The sequence below is a fragment of the Meleagris gallopavo genome, chromosome 5, assembly GCF_905368555.1.
Source record: "Meleagris gallopavo chromosome 5, MGAL_WU_HG_1.1, whole genome shotgun sequence".
Classification (NCBI taxonomy): Eukaryota; Metazoa; Chordata; class Aves; order Galliformes; family Phasianidae; genus Meleagris; species Meleagris gallopavo.
In genome coordinates, this window is record NC_139408.1 from 43,615,476 (window position 1) to 43,632,644 (window position 17,169).

General features: G+C 42.4%; 2 protein-coding genes across 3 annotated transcripts; one reads left to right on the plus strand and one right to left on the minus strand.

Annotated features, from left to right (window-relative positions):
* Positions 1-2,122: 2,122 nt before the first annotated feature.
* On the minus strand, positions 2,123-5,507 carry LOC109367856 (uncharacterized). 2 transcript variants are annotated; one of them, XR_014883731.1, is made up of 2 exons: positions 3,639-5,507; positions 2,123-3,509 (listed from the first exon to the last, which is right to left on the minus strand). XR_014883731.1 is itself a non-coding variant. In XM_085225492.1 (2 exons), exons 1-2 carry the CDS (start codon positions 5,058-5,060, stop codon positions 3,291-3,293), a joined length of 1,422 nt encoding a protein of 473 aa, XP_085081618.1. In that variant the 5' UTR covers positions 5,061-5,505; the 3' UTR covers positions 2,123-3,290. The 2 variants fall into 2 exon arrangements, 1 of the variants encoding a protein (XP_085081618.1); XM_085225492.1 differs by having other exon boundaries at positions 3,858-5,505.
* Positions 5,508-6,659: 1,152 nt separating this feature from the next.
* On the plus strand, positions 6,660-12,571 carry CALM1 (calmodulin 1). The gene is given in 5 exon segments (XM_019615830.3): positions 6,660-6,696; positions 7,519-7,662; positions 9,600-9,706; positions 11,088-11,223; positions 11,426-12,571. Coding segments are annotated over 5 exon segments (453 nt in total). The 3' UTR covers positions 11,455-12,571.
* The last annotated feature ends 4,598 nt before the right edge of the window (positions 12,572-17,169 follow it).

Below are 17,169 nucleotides of genomic sequence, written 5' to 3' on the forward strand. Positions count from 1 at the left end.
TGAAGTGTTAGGAGTAGGGGAAAGTACTTTGGTTTACAATAATTATCTTATAACGTTTAATCTGCTAGATGCATTACTTGAGCTTATGTATTGGAGCAGCTTTATAATTCCCCATCTGTGGAAGTCTTTTTAAGATAGGATCTTTAAAGTTCCCGACTCAAACTGCCATACTGTTGGAACATGAAACTCTTCACTTTATTGGGCCTTAAGGGTGCCAATTTACATAGCTATGTAGAAAAGGACTCACTAATTTAATTACAATGTGTAAATAATTTAGTTCTAACCACCAGCTAAAACAGTTTTATATCACCATCTAAAACTTTACAAGACAATGGACTCTAAACATGAGGAACAACTACTGTTATACAATTACACAGATGGCCTTTTAATTCTTAATGCTCAGAGGATATCATAATTGTATGTGATTTTCATACATGCCAGTGGGAATGAAGTAAATATAAAGGAATTGCGAACATTTGAAACGTGGAGAGTTTCTTCCTCCCCCTCCCTTCTTTCAGAAAAGAAATACTTATCTACAGGAATGTGTATATTCCCATCTAAGAGCTACCAGGCCTGGAAACCTGGATGTTAAGATTAAAGCAACTTTTATTTTTACATCTTGCATAAATGTGGTCAAATTCAATTCTGTTCTAGCTTTTATTTCAATGGAATTCCACCCACTTATGTGCAATCTTAGTGAAGCTTATAGAGCATTTTTATAAGGATACAGGCTCAGCTTTTCACAGCTGCCAGTGGCATTTAGAAGCATTAATTTTGTGGAAAATGGTCTCCCAAAGAAACGTTGACTATATGATCAGAATTTTACTGAGAGGGTAAAAAACTCTTTTCTGTTATACCAACAGAATTCCAATTGACTTGAAAAGGAGCACATCAAATTCAACCCCAGTTTAGGTAGCTCAAATATATAACTGGAAATATTACATCAATAAAGACTAATTTTGAATTCGTTTCAGATGCACAGGTGTTGCATGCACTTAAATACATAATTTTGAGTTCTCGTACATCTAATTAATTGTATACTGGTTATTATCATAGTATCAGCCTCCCAGTTGTGCATTGTATCTCAAACCTGTGTGTTCTCACATCCTTTTTCCACGAGCAGATGCCTATGAATTGTTTAAATTTTGATTTTTGTTAAATTATATATGTACGAGAAAACAATTGACATGTGAACTCAGTGTTTTCAGTACTTAAGTTAACAAAGCCAAGGTTGCATGTAAGTGGGAAGGCTAGTCTTTTTCTGATTTCCTAATGGAATTATTGCTCCCATCTTAGGTGATTCCCAAAAAAAGGATATATAAATCTCTACAGAAACAGAGAACAGCACAGAACCTTAGAATCACAGTAAGACAAATCTTAGAGGTACAGCACTAGGTAGAATGGTTGCAACTCTTTCCGGATCTAATAAATTCATAAACTAATTTTTGGTTAATATTACAGCTTAGACAAACAGAAGTCAGCAACAACCACAATAAAAAAAATGAGAGTGAGTTAATTTAGAACAGTAAATCTCAACTAGCTAGAAATACTCAGAAATTCATCTTAACAGCTACTGCACAGCCCCATTTGCAGAAAAGCTCAGGAGCATGTTGGCATGGCCAACTTTGATGGGTTTAGGAACAAATAAATACTGAGCAATTCCATGGCCCAGTCCAGATCCCACTGAGATCCAGGAGATTTTGAATGAGACTGTATAAGATCCTGACAAATCATTTGACATTGTATGCCGTTGGAATGACACGAGCATTCTTGCTTGCCCACCACAGAATGTCAGTCTGAAGTGAACAAATACCAATCAAACTCTAGCATACAACTGAACAAGCTTACAAGGAACAGGCAGATGCCAGTTTAGGTGAGATTTTCTACATTAAGCAAGCAGCAAAACATTAATATTCTGTTTTATTTACATTCATCATTGCCATATGTCAAACTAGGAAAAAAAAATTCCCTTAGTCAGAATGTTATTTTGGAGCATTAGCTGTGAAATACTTTCAAATCCAGAATAATGCAGTTTAGCAGAAACTACTGCAGAAGTGATCTGTGGTATCTAAGTTGATCATCCTGAATTTTTTCTCATATAAAGTGAGACAATATTCAAAGCTACTAAAAAAATAATTTTATTTTAAAATTCCATTTTCAGTAAAAATTAATTATTAGTGTAAACCATCAAGAGTTAGCAAAAGTAGTTACACACACACAAGAAAAAATAGGAAACAAAGACACAGCAATCCTTCTACTCAGAGGTCCTGTTAATCCTTGGCAACATCCACTGAATGTGACCAAGAGGCTGTTCCACATTGCCAAGCTTCCTCACATATGTACAAACACTGTAATGTTGATATTTTATGAAAGAATCTACATAAAGTTTAATTACTCATAATCTCCTCAGCAGATATAATCTAATCCCTTCACTTTTTAACAAGTGAAGGCTTTGTATCAACGAAAGAACGTATTACGTGTACATAAAAAACTTAAGAGATTGAAATAAGGCACTCACATTCTAAATGTTGGATTTAACACTGCTGAGATTATTCTATTGAAAATACCTTCAACCATCCGCATTAGAAACACTTTGGCCAAAGACCATGAGATTGCATTGACCATTTATCTCTGCAAGATAACTGTATGCATTTACTACCCCAATATTTTTATAGAGTTCTCATTTCAGTAAGGAGATCTTCACCTGCGTAAGGGCAGCACAGCAAAGTGAATGGACACTCTTCACACCCTGAGACTTGGAGAGTTCCAAGCAAAGCACCAGTGGCCCACACTAATTGAACACTGTGTCATTTTTGCTGCAAAGAAATTACCCTGGGAAAGAAGAGCTTAAAATTATTGGCCTGGTTTGAAAACAAAAGATTAATTTGCAAGTTCTTGTATGTGAACAAAACTCTCAACCTCACTGCTTTCTGTGTAAGCAGACATATATTTAATATAGCAAGGCAGCCATTCTGCATCTAAAATGGCAGCAGTCCATAAACTTACAATTTGCAGACCAGCCAGCTGCAAGTCAGTTTTCTGACACCATTTCATACACTACACAAATGTCAGCATGGCTTTGGGACCAAATGATGACACATGAGATATGCTGTAGTTTGCAGTGGGAAGTATTTCTAGATGGGAAGTGGATAATGCTTGTGTTTGCCATCCTATCACCCTGCCCAGAAAGGCAAGCAAATAAATTGTAACTATGTTGGTAGAGCTACTGAAATCGTTCAGCAAACAGAACATAACCTATTTTGTCTGTATTTCAAAGCTGAAAGTATGTATCAGAAATATATATATATGTGGAAATGCTTTTCACGATGGCTATCCTTTGAACAGACCACCTGGATTATGGCAGGAGGTGCTGCTGGTCTTCGGCAGAGAGAGGCCCAGGGTACAGCCTTAGCTGAAAGCATCTCGGCTACAAGGAGCTCGGATCGGAGGGTGCTGTTGTGAAGGGAAGTGGAATCCCAGCGTAGATCCGGTCTGGTATACTTCTGTACCTATCGGAGAAGGCACGATGTGAATGCTTCAGTGTTTACCCGGGTTATCATCGGTTGATGAACAAAACCCCAAAACCCGGCGCAAAGAGGGGGACGTGAAGGGAACGCCTGACTTCAGGACATGCTCACGCTGTTCCTCTTGTAGTTCTGTTGAGCAGGGGCTGAAGTGACACGTCAACCGCAGACGGTCCGATTCTGGACCGAATGTCGCCGTGCTCCAGGTGCCGGTGCTGACAAAAGCACTGTGACTACCGCAGGGCACCTGTGCTCCCGCAGCCCCTCCGAAGGACATCTCCGTCTCGGGGCCGCTCAGCACCGTGCCGTGTGGCGGCCCTGCCCGGGTCTTACCTCAGGGCGAGGAGAGGGGACAGGGGCACCGCCGAGTCCCGGCTCCGCAGCGCTGCGGGGGGTGGGAGCGGGCAGCTGGGGGGGGAGGGGGAGGGGCCGGGCGGCGAAGGGGGCAGGGCTGCTCGCCGCAGTCACCCTCACCCATACCGCGCCGGGGAGGAGAGAAAAAGGCCCCGCTTCGGCGGAGGGATACAGCGCTCCATATATAGCGGCGCGGCGCAGGCTCACACCCCCAGCACTTCTCGCACCGCGCCGGGGAGGAGGCAGTCGCCGCCGCCGCTCGTGGTCGCGCAGTTCGTGCAGCCGCCGTCGGGCCCGCCGCCGCCGCACCATGGTACGTAGTACGGCCACGGGTTCGGGGGGCAGCGCGCTGGGAACGGCGGGGTAACGGTGGAACCCCGCGGCGCGGGGGTGGTGGGAGGCCGAGGCCCTTCCCGCGCGGTAGCGCTCCCCCCGCCGCGCGGCTCGCCGGGCCTTTTTTTTCCTCTTCCCTTCTCCTTTTCTCCGGGCCCTGCCAAGCGGGACCCCGGCTCTCAGCGCGGCCCTGCGGCGCCGCCCGCCTGCCGTCTTTCCCTCCCGCCCGCCCGCCTCGCCCTCCCCGCGCTGCCCTCCGGAAGGGCCGGGCGCGGCTCCGCGGGACTGCGGCGGGAGCCCGGCACAGCTGCACTGCGCAGGGAGCGGGGGGGGGCGGCCGGGGGAGGGCTCCGCGCTGCGGCTATTGCGCCCTCGCGCCCCCCCATCCCCAAAAAAACGCAGCATCGCCGCCCGCATTACATCATGTCTCCTCCTCTTCCTCCCCAGCCTCCGCGCACCCCCGGCTACGGAGGGGCGGGAGTGGGGGGGTGGGTAGCGCGCCTCACTCGCGTCCCCGGCCCCGCGCGGTGGCTCGGCGGGAAGGGCGGCGGAGCTCCCCGGCGGCGGGGCGGGGGGAGGGACGGCTGCGGGGAGCGGAGCGGGGCCGCAGTGCAGCAGAGCGGCCGCCGCCTGTTGCGCCGGCCCCGCCGTGGAAACGCGTCGCCTCGATGCCGGCGCTGGCCTCTCCGAAAGAGGAAGGGCCGGGGAAGCGCTCGGGTTTATTTTTCCCCGCGGCTCCGGTTTCTGTGAGAGCTCGGGCTGCGGCTGAGCTCTAATCGCTTCGCGGCCATCTGGGTGTAGCTCGGCGCTGTCTCTCCATCTCGCCTTCCTGCCGGGCGGCGCTGACATCACTCGGACGCGGGAGGGGGGGCGGGGGGCCGGGTACGTCTCCGGCCGAGGCGCGGCGTGCCCGGGAGCCGCCGTCACCGCCCCTGAGCGCGGCCGCAGGAAGGAGCCCCGCGGAACGGGACGTGGAGCGGTGCCGCGGGCCGCAGGTCATACCGAGGCGGGGCTCTGCCTCCCGGCCTGCGGCGTGTGCGGCCGTTACGTAAATGTCCGCGAGCTGTAAAATCTCGCATTTGCTGGAAAGTTGCAGAAAGAGTGGGAAGCCGAAGTGCGTTTTGGGTGTGTTTTCTGCAGCTGTTTGGTTCCACAAGATAATTGGTTTTTAACTGCGAGCGTTTTGCTGGTTTTAATCACCCGGTACAGGCATTAAAATATTCAAAGAAAAAAAAAAAGCTATGAAGCTCGCTGCCTAAGCACAGAGATGCAGCCTGTTTGTTACTCAGTGTATACATCAGGCTTTCAATCCTGCATTGTTCCCCTGTGCTTTAACAGACCGTACAGCCAGGGAGCTCCCAATTGCGTTCGTTGCTCTCTGCTGCAGTTATCCAGCTGTTGGACCTGAAAATAATGGGGTTTCAAGACAAAGAGGTTACAAGATACCTTTCTTAGACCTATACAGTCACTTGTTGGGGTTTGTACATGCTCCTCAGAAAATGGGTTTTCAAGGAGCTGATACCTTGTGTTCACCAGTACCTCTGTCAAGGAATGTAAAATCCTGTTTCGGGTTTGCTTTCTTGTCAGTGAGAAGAGTTTCTTGCCATTGTTCCTCTAAAGAGCTGGTTAGTTCCCTTAGTGCAAGGGCCGGAGGTGTGGGTGATATCCTGCTCATCGTGATGGAGCCTTCTGGAAAGATGTGGTTGGCACGGTTAGGGGCTGCAGGTGTGCTCCTGCCTGCTGAGCTCCTGGGTGCAGTGCTAGCTTCCCTGTGAACAGAAGAAGGTCAAGGGCAGGTGCTCTCCATCCTGCTGCCTAAAGGGATGCCTAAAGGGATGATGGTGGGAGACATCTTATGGTGGTTGGCCAGGTGAAGGAATAACACAGTGTTTGAACTGGCACTTTGTTTCTGTTGGCTGGTGAAAATTTCTGATACTGAACAGCAGTTCCTCCTGTTGCAGCGCAGCCCTTTCCACAAAGCATGCTGCACACTGGGGCTGTGCTGGGAGGACGGACCTGTGGAGGATCACTAGGTGGCACACTTGTCATTAGCCCACCAGTGTGCAAATGCCCCCTGTGCTTGATCAGGGCACTGTGCTTCTGGAAATGACATCTGATGTGATGTGAAACTCTAAACACATGTCATTAAGGATTTCATGCCTCTCTGACCAATTACAAGGAGCCTGCCTGGTGTCCTTCGCTTGACCAAATCGGGCTCTCTGAGTTGAAGGATGGTATATCTGATTCTTAATGGGCAGCTCGGAGGCAAAGTGGCTTTTGTGTCTTTAGAAATGGCTGCGTTGTGTAGGTGAGTGGGATCTTCTGGCAGCAGGGAAATTCCAGGGGTTGAAAATGACCTTAATGATGATAAGTTGCTGCTGAAATTAAAAGGAAGTGTCTTGGGGCTTGACAGAGCTAGAAGTGTTATTCTAAAATGTTCTATTCTTCATGTAGGCCGACCAGCTGACTGAAGAGCAGATTGCTGGTAAGTGTCTTGATAAATAATTTTCTTGGCTAATTCCTTGTGAATGAAAAATTCTCAAATACAGTGGACAAGTTGTCGTTGTATAGTTTCAAATCTGTGCTAGCACTTCTTAAGAGCACTCTGTTCTAAAAAATTCTGGAAGATTACTGGCAATTCCATCCTGGTGTGCGCTGCTTCATTGGACTAGAGATTTGAGCCAGGCCTACCTATGTTTTTTACAAACAAGTAATTTCTAGAATCTTGATTGCATGCTTGAAGTCAAGGCAGAACTAGGTATCTTTTTCATGTGACTATAAACTTGAAGTCAAATTGCAACAAATAAGCCTTAAACTGATTTTTTGATTTCTAAGAGTGTGTCTAGTACAGACTAATTGGGAGAAGAAGCAGTATTGGGCCTTCTGGAGACCGGTCTCACTCACCTGAGGTCACCAATTCTTACTCTGTTGCTTTAGTGTTGTCATTTTATTCATCATTCTTATTATTCCCATAAGCCATTTGATGCTGAAAGAGTAAACTATAGGGTTCCCTTCTCTTATCCTACACAACTATTTACGGTACAACAGTGGTTCAAGCAACAAGATGTTGAAATACATCAGCATTGTGATGTGATGCTAGTACATTGAAGCCTAGGTCACGTGGCTGTGCAAGCTATAGTTGGTACTGTAACTCTTTCTTAATACTTGAAAATGCAAATTCTGGTAATCCATAGGCAAGCTTGTTTCTTAAAATGTTACCAAGCATTATTACTGGAATGCATTTTTATATGGAGTTTTACCTTATGCTGGCACTGTTAATAAACAATGGGACTGTTTCTGCCTCTAGAATTCAAGGAAGCCTTTTCCCTATTTGACAAAGATGGTGATGGTACTATCACAACAAAAGAACTGGGAACTGTCATGAGGTCGCTGGGTCAAAATCCAACAGAAGCAGAATTGCAGGATATGATCAACGAGGTAGATGCTGATGGTAAGTGTTAGAAAGATGGTTCTCATGCTGGGTGTTCTAAATATGTCTTCCATGCTCAGACTGTGTAAGGAAGTTGCTGTGACACTGTTCTTTTGAAGCCAGATTTCAAAATACTGGCTAAAGTAAACTGAGAGGTGTCTGGTTATTCTTTGTTGTTCTCAGCACAGCGAAGATGCTAGCAGTCTTAAGTGAGGATCTGAATGAGGATAGGCAGAGACAAAGTTATGCTGTTAGTCTTTAATGTTTTATGGGTAGCAGGCTTCCTATTGCTGCCCAACTTACCCTGACCTGCATTTAACCTGTGCTCCCATGCAGCTTTTCTAGACATGTTTCATTGGCTCATGTTGTTCTGTGCTAACGTCTAGTTTTGTCTTAAGCCCAAAGATGTGATTAGAATGGTATAGTGATGGACTCACGAGTTGAAAATGCAACAGGGACTGCATAGTTTAATGAAGTGTTTTGGGCCCCTAATAGGGGGTGGGGCTGGAGGGTATCACTTGCAGAAGTAGGAAAACCTTATGTCAGTTTTGATCAGAATCACTTCATATGGGTGCCAGAAGAGAGAATGATAAGACTTTGTTTCTGAGAACTCAAGCAGACTGGCAGCTAGAAAAAAGGAGGAATGCCTCCTAATGCTCACTGGTGCCAAGGCTTTGATCTCATGTTGGCTGATTGACGCTGCAATATCTTGAAGAGTAGAAAGCGCATAGGCTAGAGCATGAATTACTTGATTGTCAGATTTATGTTAAAGTTGCTTTTAGAAAATGGCAGGTGACTGTAATTGCCAGCTGTCTTTGCAGATACTGAAACTTCCTTATACTTAGGATTTGCAGTGATATGTAGAAGATGTGTATAGTGGCTTATTCAGGTTCCATTTTGCAGTGTTGCACTGGTTGATTAAAATTGAAAAGAGACTCTGGATTTCAGATAAGTATGCCCTGCCCATATGTTTAAACTTGTTTTATGGCAAGATGCTTTGCTAATAGTCTACAGTTCATTGAGAGTTTCTAAAGCTTCTAAAGCGAGACTTGTATTCCAGTTGGTAAATGAAGCTTGCCATTATAAATAGCTGCACATTTCAGTCAGAAATCTGAAGTTCAGAATCCCTGAACAATGAAAGCTTTCTGAAACTGCCTTTACCTGGTTTGTTGTATTTACTGGATGAGTTTGTTTCGTTCAAGAAATGAGTAGATCTTCACTATACAGTGAGCTACTTAATGTTTTCCTTCAGCATGTAGGGTTGAATTGTGACTGCTAACCTGGTTTGTGCTCTTTTGGAGGAACTTTATTAACTGTTTTTCTTGGCTTTGAGCAGTCTCAAATTTGAATCCGTACTTTGAGGAATTTAAATACCAGATTTTCAGTTTTTACAGTGACATGTATCAGAATACTTGTTGAGCTTGTGAGAAATATCAAATAATGGCAGATTTTCTCGTAAGTTTGCATATGCCTCTTGCCCCTTAAAATTGTGCATTACTTTCGTGGTGCACGACATGGGTTAATGAAGTTAGTTTTAAACAAGGAACTTCAGAGTTTAGATGTCGTGGATTTGTATTGCTCTTCTAGAACATTACACAGCATTTGGGAAGAGGCTGAACAAATTAAATGATGAATTATGGGGAATGACATTAGGTGAGTCTACAAATTGGTTAACCTTAGAACATCAGACTGACATTTTGCTTGTGACTTGGGTGGTGAAAAGGTATGGCTTGTCCTGGAGAGGGCAGCTTTAGAACTGAAACACTGAGGTGGAAGTGACTGTTGCATATTGGAAAAAAAGCAGTGGTAACAATTTAGGAAAACATGAGGTGCTTGTAGAAGAATAATGTGGAGAACCTGTTATTCTCGTTCTTGTCCCTGGCTAAATTAAATGCCAGATTTTCTTGCATAAAAATAAGCATGAAAGTTTTAATTTTGGGGAATTTCTTTTTATTAAGGTAATGGCACTATTGACTTTCCTGAATTTTTAACCATGATGGCCAGAAAAATGAAGGACACAGACAGCGAGGAAGAAATCCGTGAGGCATTCCGAGTCTTTGACAAGGTATTCCTAAATCTTTGACTATCTTCAGAAGCAGCAATGGATGCCCATCTTTTCTTCGGTGCTTTCTCACCTGGAAGCAGAAAAGTTCTTCAGTATAAAAGTCCTATAGTATAAGTAGGGGAGTTGACAGCGGCAGTCTCTGCCCTGTTGCAGAGCAAAGAGGTTGTACCTACCTACAGAGCAGGGCTGAACTTAAGGTTCTTCTCGGAAGAAAACTCAATGGCCTTCCCTTAGGAGTAGAGATGAGCAGAACTTGATGCCTGGGGTGTGAAAGGGTGTCTTTTAATCTTCTGTACTTACTGACTTTGGGGAACTGGGGAGATATTTGTGTGAGATTTGTTTTTCATGAAATAATCTGAAGCAACATGTCACTAGTATTTACAGGGACATGAAATACTGCGTTTTCTACATTCAAGGTATGGACTTGGAAGTTGCTTTCAGTGGAACTCAAGCTCAAGTCCTACCTTCATTAAGGATACCTGGGTGTACATGACAAAAATTCTGACAAGCTATTGTTAGAGGAGGGGTTTCCCTCAGTTGTTACAAGAGAATTATTATGCAGTGGCTGATGCAACTGATAAGCTCGTGCCAAAGGTTTCACTACTTTTTATGGAAAAAGTGCAAGTCTGATTTTTCTGCTAGAAAACATGCGGAAAAGTTGGATTCTTCAGTTACCACTCACCAGTCACCTTTGCAAACTAAATTTAGGTGATGGCAGGTATGACCCATCAAAGGCCCTGCTGTAAGCTAGCGCGTTTTTCATGTAGGCAGAAGGGGACAATTCCTGAGATGTCTGGATATATGCTGTAGGCTTGGATGTTACTAATGGGAACACTGACTTAAAATCATCATTCTCTTTTTGCCATTGTGCTTTTCACAACTGCTTGTGAGTAGAATTAAAATGCTTTTTTCAGAGTGTGATTTGTTCTAAATCTTAAACAAGAAGCCTAACCTAGCTGCATGAGGTCTTTTCATAGAAGCAGTGCTACACAAAATAGAAAGCTGATTTTTATTGTTGCTGGTAGGGAAATTGATCTTTTTTTTTTTTTTCAACTTAGGCAGCAGAGATGAAATAAACATTCTTTTGAAAGATCTTAAGAAGCATTAAAATGCCTCACCACAGTTAAAAAAAAAAAAATCCAGCATGTTGTTAAATATTGCAATTTATTCTTTTAAGTACTATAATTAGATAAGGATTTAGTGGGATGTAAGTTTCATGAAGTGATGGGACTGATGCATACTGGGGGGTTATAAAGTATACTGGATGTGTTTCACGTGCTGTAAGGCTAGTTTAAAAGCAGTCTCTAGAAACCTAAGTGTAGTTCCAGTGTTAATCGTTATCAGGGTTGTTGATGATAATCTTGTGAAACTTTCCCCACAGGATGGCAATGGCTATATCAGTGCAGCAGAGCTACGTCATGTTATGACAAACTTAGGAGAAAAGCTAACAGATGAAGAAGTAGATGAAATGATCAGAGAAGCAGACATTGATGGGGATGGGCAAGTCAACTATGAAGGTAATGGATACTTATATTGACGTAAACCACTGGTTGGATTAGTGAATGCATGCTGGATAGGATGTATTTCCTAGTATTTGAAGGCAACTGGTTTATTCAGGCGTCCGCTGATGCAGTGAAGTGTTTTATGCTAACGTTAAAATTTATGTAACATTTGAAGATACTTTAGAGACAATAAATTGGTGACCTTTTATCTTTTCAGAATTCGTACAGATGATGACCGCAAAGTGAAGAGACCTCCTTTACACCTTTTTTCCTCTAGAAGAATCAAATTGAATCTTTTACTTACCTCTTGCAAAAAAAGTTCATTTATTCATTCTGTTTCTGTATAGCAAAACTGAATGTCAAAATACCTTCTGTCCACAAACTGCATGTAATGGTTGGTGGTTCTGTCCCCAAAAGATCAAGTTAAACATCAGTTTTACAATATAATTAATTGTACTACCTTGAAAATAAATAAATTAAAAAAAAAAAAAAGGAAGCACTTAGTGAACTCGAAAGTTCCATTTGCTAATGACTATTACACTGTTTGGGCTGGCCAGTTTTTCATGCATGCAGCTTGACAATTGAGCACAGTCAGACATTTGTATTAAAAAGAAGAAAAAAAAAAAACAAAACAGAACTCAAAGATCCACTTTTTTGTTCAACAGTGGATTCTAGATCAATTTGTAGTATAAATTGTCATAGCTGGTTTACTTTAAAATTGGTTTATACCTCAGGATGGTATACAGCAAAAATGGTTGAAGGATATGAAACTTAGAGAAAATGCCCAAAAGGTTGAATGGTTCTCCTGTACGTAGCAGTGTGCTCCAAAAATATGATGATCTTAACTATGGATGGCATGTCTGTGTTAAAAAAATATTGGTTTAACATTGTCTGCATTGCACTATAGTGAAACGGGTGTCGGGCTGTTACCGTTCACAAAATTTTTAAAAGAAACCTTCACCAAGGGAGCATCTTTGGACTCTCATATTTTTAAAACCTTCTGTACCATGACTTGGAGCTGGCGGAGTAGCCTGTGGACTTCAGCACAACTATCAACATTGCTGTTCAAGATATTACAATTTATGTCCATTCCAAGTTGTAAATGCTAGTCTTTTTTTCCAATAAAAGACCATTAACTTAAAGGTGGTGTTAAATGCTTTGTAAAGCTAAAATATATATATATAATTGAGATAACAAACCAAAAAAAGCAGTAGGAGGGAAGCGTTTCTGTGAATGACTTGCTGCTAAATTATAATGCACATGTATGCAATAAGTTATCCCCTATCTCTTCAAGATGGCAAGAACTGACCTCCTGTAACCCAAGACCTTTGCTATAAATAAATGAACTTGTGCTTGCCTTTCATATTACGACAATGTTAATTTAGTTGGTCTTAAAGTCGTGTAATGCTGACTCGTCAACTATCAGCACAGAAGTAACACCTCATTTCACTAAAGTGGAGAGCTCTCAGCATGCATGTCAATACTGGGGGAAATATGGATAGGTTGCTATGGTTTTTTTTTTTTGACAGGTTATAGAAACCAGTTGGAGCACTAGAACAGCATGGGCTTCATAGAGATCTATGATTATTAAACATGCCAAAAATGCGTTTCTCTACCCACAGAAAGAAAAGAAATGAACGTTTCTCTTACAATATGCTTAAAACAAATAAGCCTTTTTGGAAACTGGGGCTATTATGTCTTGACTATCTTCTCAAACACTTGCATGAATTTTATGGGGTGGAGAAGAGGACTAGGGTTAATCTTAAAAGTCTTGTTACTTCTGCTTTGCATGCACTAGCAATGCTTAGTCATTCCAGGTCTTTGAGTAAGTGTTCTCTGATCCTTCAGCTTCCCCATGAATGAGCGGCAAAGCAGCTGTGTCCACTCTTCTTTGTTTGAAAGAAGAATTTTTTTTTTAAAGTAGCAGAGCCTCCACGTGGAAGGCTGTTAATGCTTGGGAGGGAGGGACTACAGCTTCATTACTTGATTAAGTTTGTTTCTAAATGTAACTGGAGTTGCAAACCTAAATTGCTTAATTGCCTTTGGTTTTGGAGAGTGCTGATACTATCTCTTGAGAGAGATGTGAGTCTCCATTAGTCCTGTCTAACTGAGGTGCCTGTGTTAAGAACTTGGTTGGTTGGAAATGCAGCCTCGCTCAGTGGGGGTAAAGAGACACCTCCAGGAGGCAATTTAGACTGTCTGCCTTCAGCAATTCTTGTTTTTTTTGGGGAGTTGTTGTTAGGGGGTGGTTCTGGGTGACCAAGTACCTAGATAACTTAACCAAGTGCCTGAAAGTTAGATGGGTTGAATCTAGGCAATAGCGTAGATCTCTAGTTGTAAAGGCTATTGCTATGGCTGCGTATGCTGTCATAACAAACCAGCTGCTGTGATGAAAATGCCCGACTACCATTTGGGAAGTAAAGCCTTGCATGGCAGCTGCAAACTGCTACTTTAGGTAGTGCTTGAGAAGGACTGCGCTGATTCTGCAGACTGGCTTTTAAAGAGAATGGACTCAAGAGGCAGGCAAGGTAGGAGCAACGGTTGCTGCTCTGAGCTAATTACTTCTGCCTGAGTGTGCAGAGAGATCTTGTCTAGTAGGTAAATACTTCTTACCATCTATCTGTCATTCACTCATGGTTGGTAGGGTAGTTCATTTAAGAACAGCTGCTTTTAGCTTATTCAGTGTGCTCTGTGCTTGCTAGCAGAGACCTCATTCCTGCAAGAGGTTCTTGGCTTGATTAGAAATTGTCTGGCAGCGTGCAGTGTTGGTATGCCCTGTAACTGAATCTGCCTGGAGGTATCTAATTAACTGACTTCAGTACCACATCAACCTCGAGTAAATGTATCCTCTGTACAGGACTTTAGCTCTGTTCCTTTCTGCATAGTAAATATCTAGAGAAGTGTCATCAAGGACTTTTTTTTGTGTGCGTGTGTGTGTGTGGCTTTGGCTTTTTCCAAATGTGAAAGTGTGGGCTGGATACACTTGGTGCATGGCTTAGAAACATGGGACTGGAAAGAACTTCCTGGGTCATCAGATCCAGTCCCCTGCTATTGCAGGCAACCGTGTCATATAATCCTTTTAATAAACTGATCAAGCTTAACCACCTGCTTGTAAGTGGCTTGTTTTCATGGAAGTTCTGTAACTCATGTTGATCTCAACTGATGCAAATAATATATGAAATATGAAGTTAATCAAAAGGTCCTCCAGCTTAGCTTCAGATCTGTCATTACACTTATTTAACTAACTTTCTCAAAATATGTTTTTCTTTGCACAACACTCAGGAAAGTGTTGAATCTTTACACCCCCTTGTTATGAATAAGAGTTGGTGTGCTTGCTTATTTTTTTTAATGGAAAAGATGGATGTCTGGCTTGTTGAAACTTGTTAGATGTGTTAATTGTCAAGGCAAGAAACAATTGAGTTGTATTTGATACATAAATTTAAGGCTAGAGTATACATAACCATTTTTAAAATACATCAACTTGCAGTGTAGTTTTATATTTAATACTGAAATTGTACTGCTAAAGTTTAAACTGCTGTTAATCATATTCCTCTTCTGATCATAATGAAAAAATAAAGGGTAAGAAAATGCTTAACATAGATTATTCATTATCATGCTTATTTTATTAATCACTCAGGCACGCATATCCTAAAACGTCTCGAGGTATGGGGCATTTGCTTTGTGTTCTGGGATGGGGTGGGATGAAGGGGGAGGAGGGGGCTACCAGTCTCATAGAAAACTCACTGCAACAGTTCATCCCGCTTCTGCGGCTTCAGTAACACTGATGCTGTCGAGAATTGATCAAGATGTTAGCCTACATCTTATTGATTAATTAATTGCCTGTGGGTGCAGGTCTGATCCATGGGTTGTGTGCATGGTGCTGCAGCTGACATCTCTGTGCCCTGCACAGCTTGGCGGGAGGGGAAGGAGGCCGTGTCTTGGTCCCCGTGGTGCAGTTTGTGATAAGAGTGTAGATCCTTCCTCCCAGGTGACACCACGTTAAACTAAAATTCTTGGCGTTTAAGAATAATGAAGTTGAACAGAATGCATTTTCCTACTGTGAAAACCAACTGGAACACCTTCCTTACTAAAATCCAATTAGGGTCTGGGTTATTTATTTATTTTAAATTCAATGATTTAAGTAAAATCTGACTGAAGGTACTGTGACCACGGCGTATATATCTGGCTATTGACCCCTAGCAGTCAAGTGAAGATAGGCGATGAGGGCCAGTGCTATGTTTCCCTGACTGACGTTTAGGAAAGCAAATCTGAATCTACTCCTAAGTAGAACTGATGAACCCTTATAATCAGACAAATGCATATAATATTATTTGGGGGATTTTCACAGAAGAAGATTGCAATTCCAAAATATTAAATCTTGTGGATTTTTTGTTTGTTTGCTTTTAAATCCAAATACAGGATTTTGAAGTAATTAAGTAAATAATGCATATGGATTTGAAATTCTGAAGTATCCTAATTTTATTTGCCATAGCAAATTTGTATGAAGACCCCGACTACTTAAAAGATCAATACTAGATGCTTTTTAAGAACTCATATTCAGCAAGTATCTCAGGGAGGCATTCAGAGGATATTTGTAACAGTTTATAATTGGTTTTAAGCTTGATATTAATAAATTCAGTTCTAGATGAAGTGGCCAAATATCGTGCATAAATGACAGAGCTGTCAATTACATAGAGGCTGAATCACTTACAGTCCCCTGGATGATGAAGCACAGCTGGTATCTAGTAAGAAATGAGTGCCTACTTTGGTACCCTCCCTGCTGATAACAGCAGCCAGGAATTTTGCAGAGCAATGCTCCCCTCCCTGTGGCACCAACCAGAAGCCTCTTCTTGCTTTCCTGAGTACTTATTTGCTCTGCAGAGGCAAGAACACATTTCAGAAGCAAGAATGTACCTTCCTGACTGGAAACATTTGATTCAGAAAAGGAGCCTACTGGAGGAGTGGGTTAAATTTCTCCTAGATTCCTGTGTAGTTGGAGAAGCTGAGCAACACTGTCAGTGTTACAAGAAAAGCACTTAGAAACAAGTCTCCTAGCATCTCCACCAAAGGCTCTATTTAATAAAGAGGTTACAGGTTATTTTGTGCAGCATCACAGGTCCCACAGGTGTGGGACAAATCTGGCTGCCTCTGGCAATGAATACTGCAGCCTCATATACACTAACTTCTTGCTCTGGTCTTTCACACTTAATTGACAGGGAAATCTTGTTCAGATCTCAGACAAGTCACTTTCATATCAGTTCCCTTTGCCCTGGAAATGAATATGTGCAGAAATACTGGAAAAAAGTACTCATAACACAACCTTTTCCTGGCAGCAACATTTCTCAAGATAGCTAGTGATTCAAATACACTGTAAGAACTGGGATAATCACCTAAAAATGAATCATTCTGAAGAGTTTATTTCTACATCTCTAAATAGGAAATGCTTGGAAAAAATGGTTTTTGAACAAAAGCTGCTCTACCAGTCTCAGTGTTTAAAATGAACGCAGTATTTGAATAGGAACCAGTTGAATCAACTGAGCAAGTCATAAAAAGATTAAATTTATCATTCCCCATTTGCTAGTTCTGAATTTGATAGTTCTGAATTAACTGTCAGTGGACTAGCTGTAATTTCGGACTCAAACATTATTTTTTGCTAACTTCTTGCTTAACCAAAGTGCAGTGGAGAAAAGATAGGAGACATACAGAGGGAAGTTATTTGGGAAAAGCAGACTTAAGTACAGTAGAAACTAGAACAAGCAGAAAAGGATGGGGAAATGAAGAGCAGTATCACTCTTTCTGGTAACTTAAGAAACATGTAGATACAATGCTGAGAGATGTGGTTAATGGGCATCTTCGTGATGGGCTGATGGTTGAACTTGATGATGTTAGAGATCCAACCTTAATGTTTGGACTGTAGGATTCTATGATCAGAACAGTAATTATTCTGAAAATGAATATGGT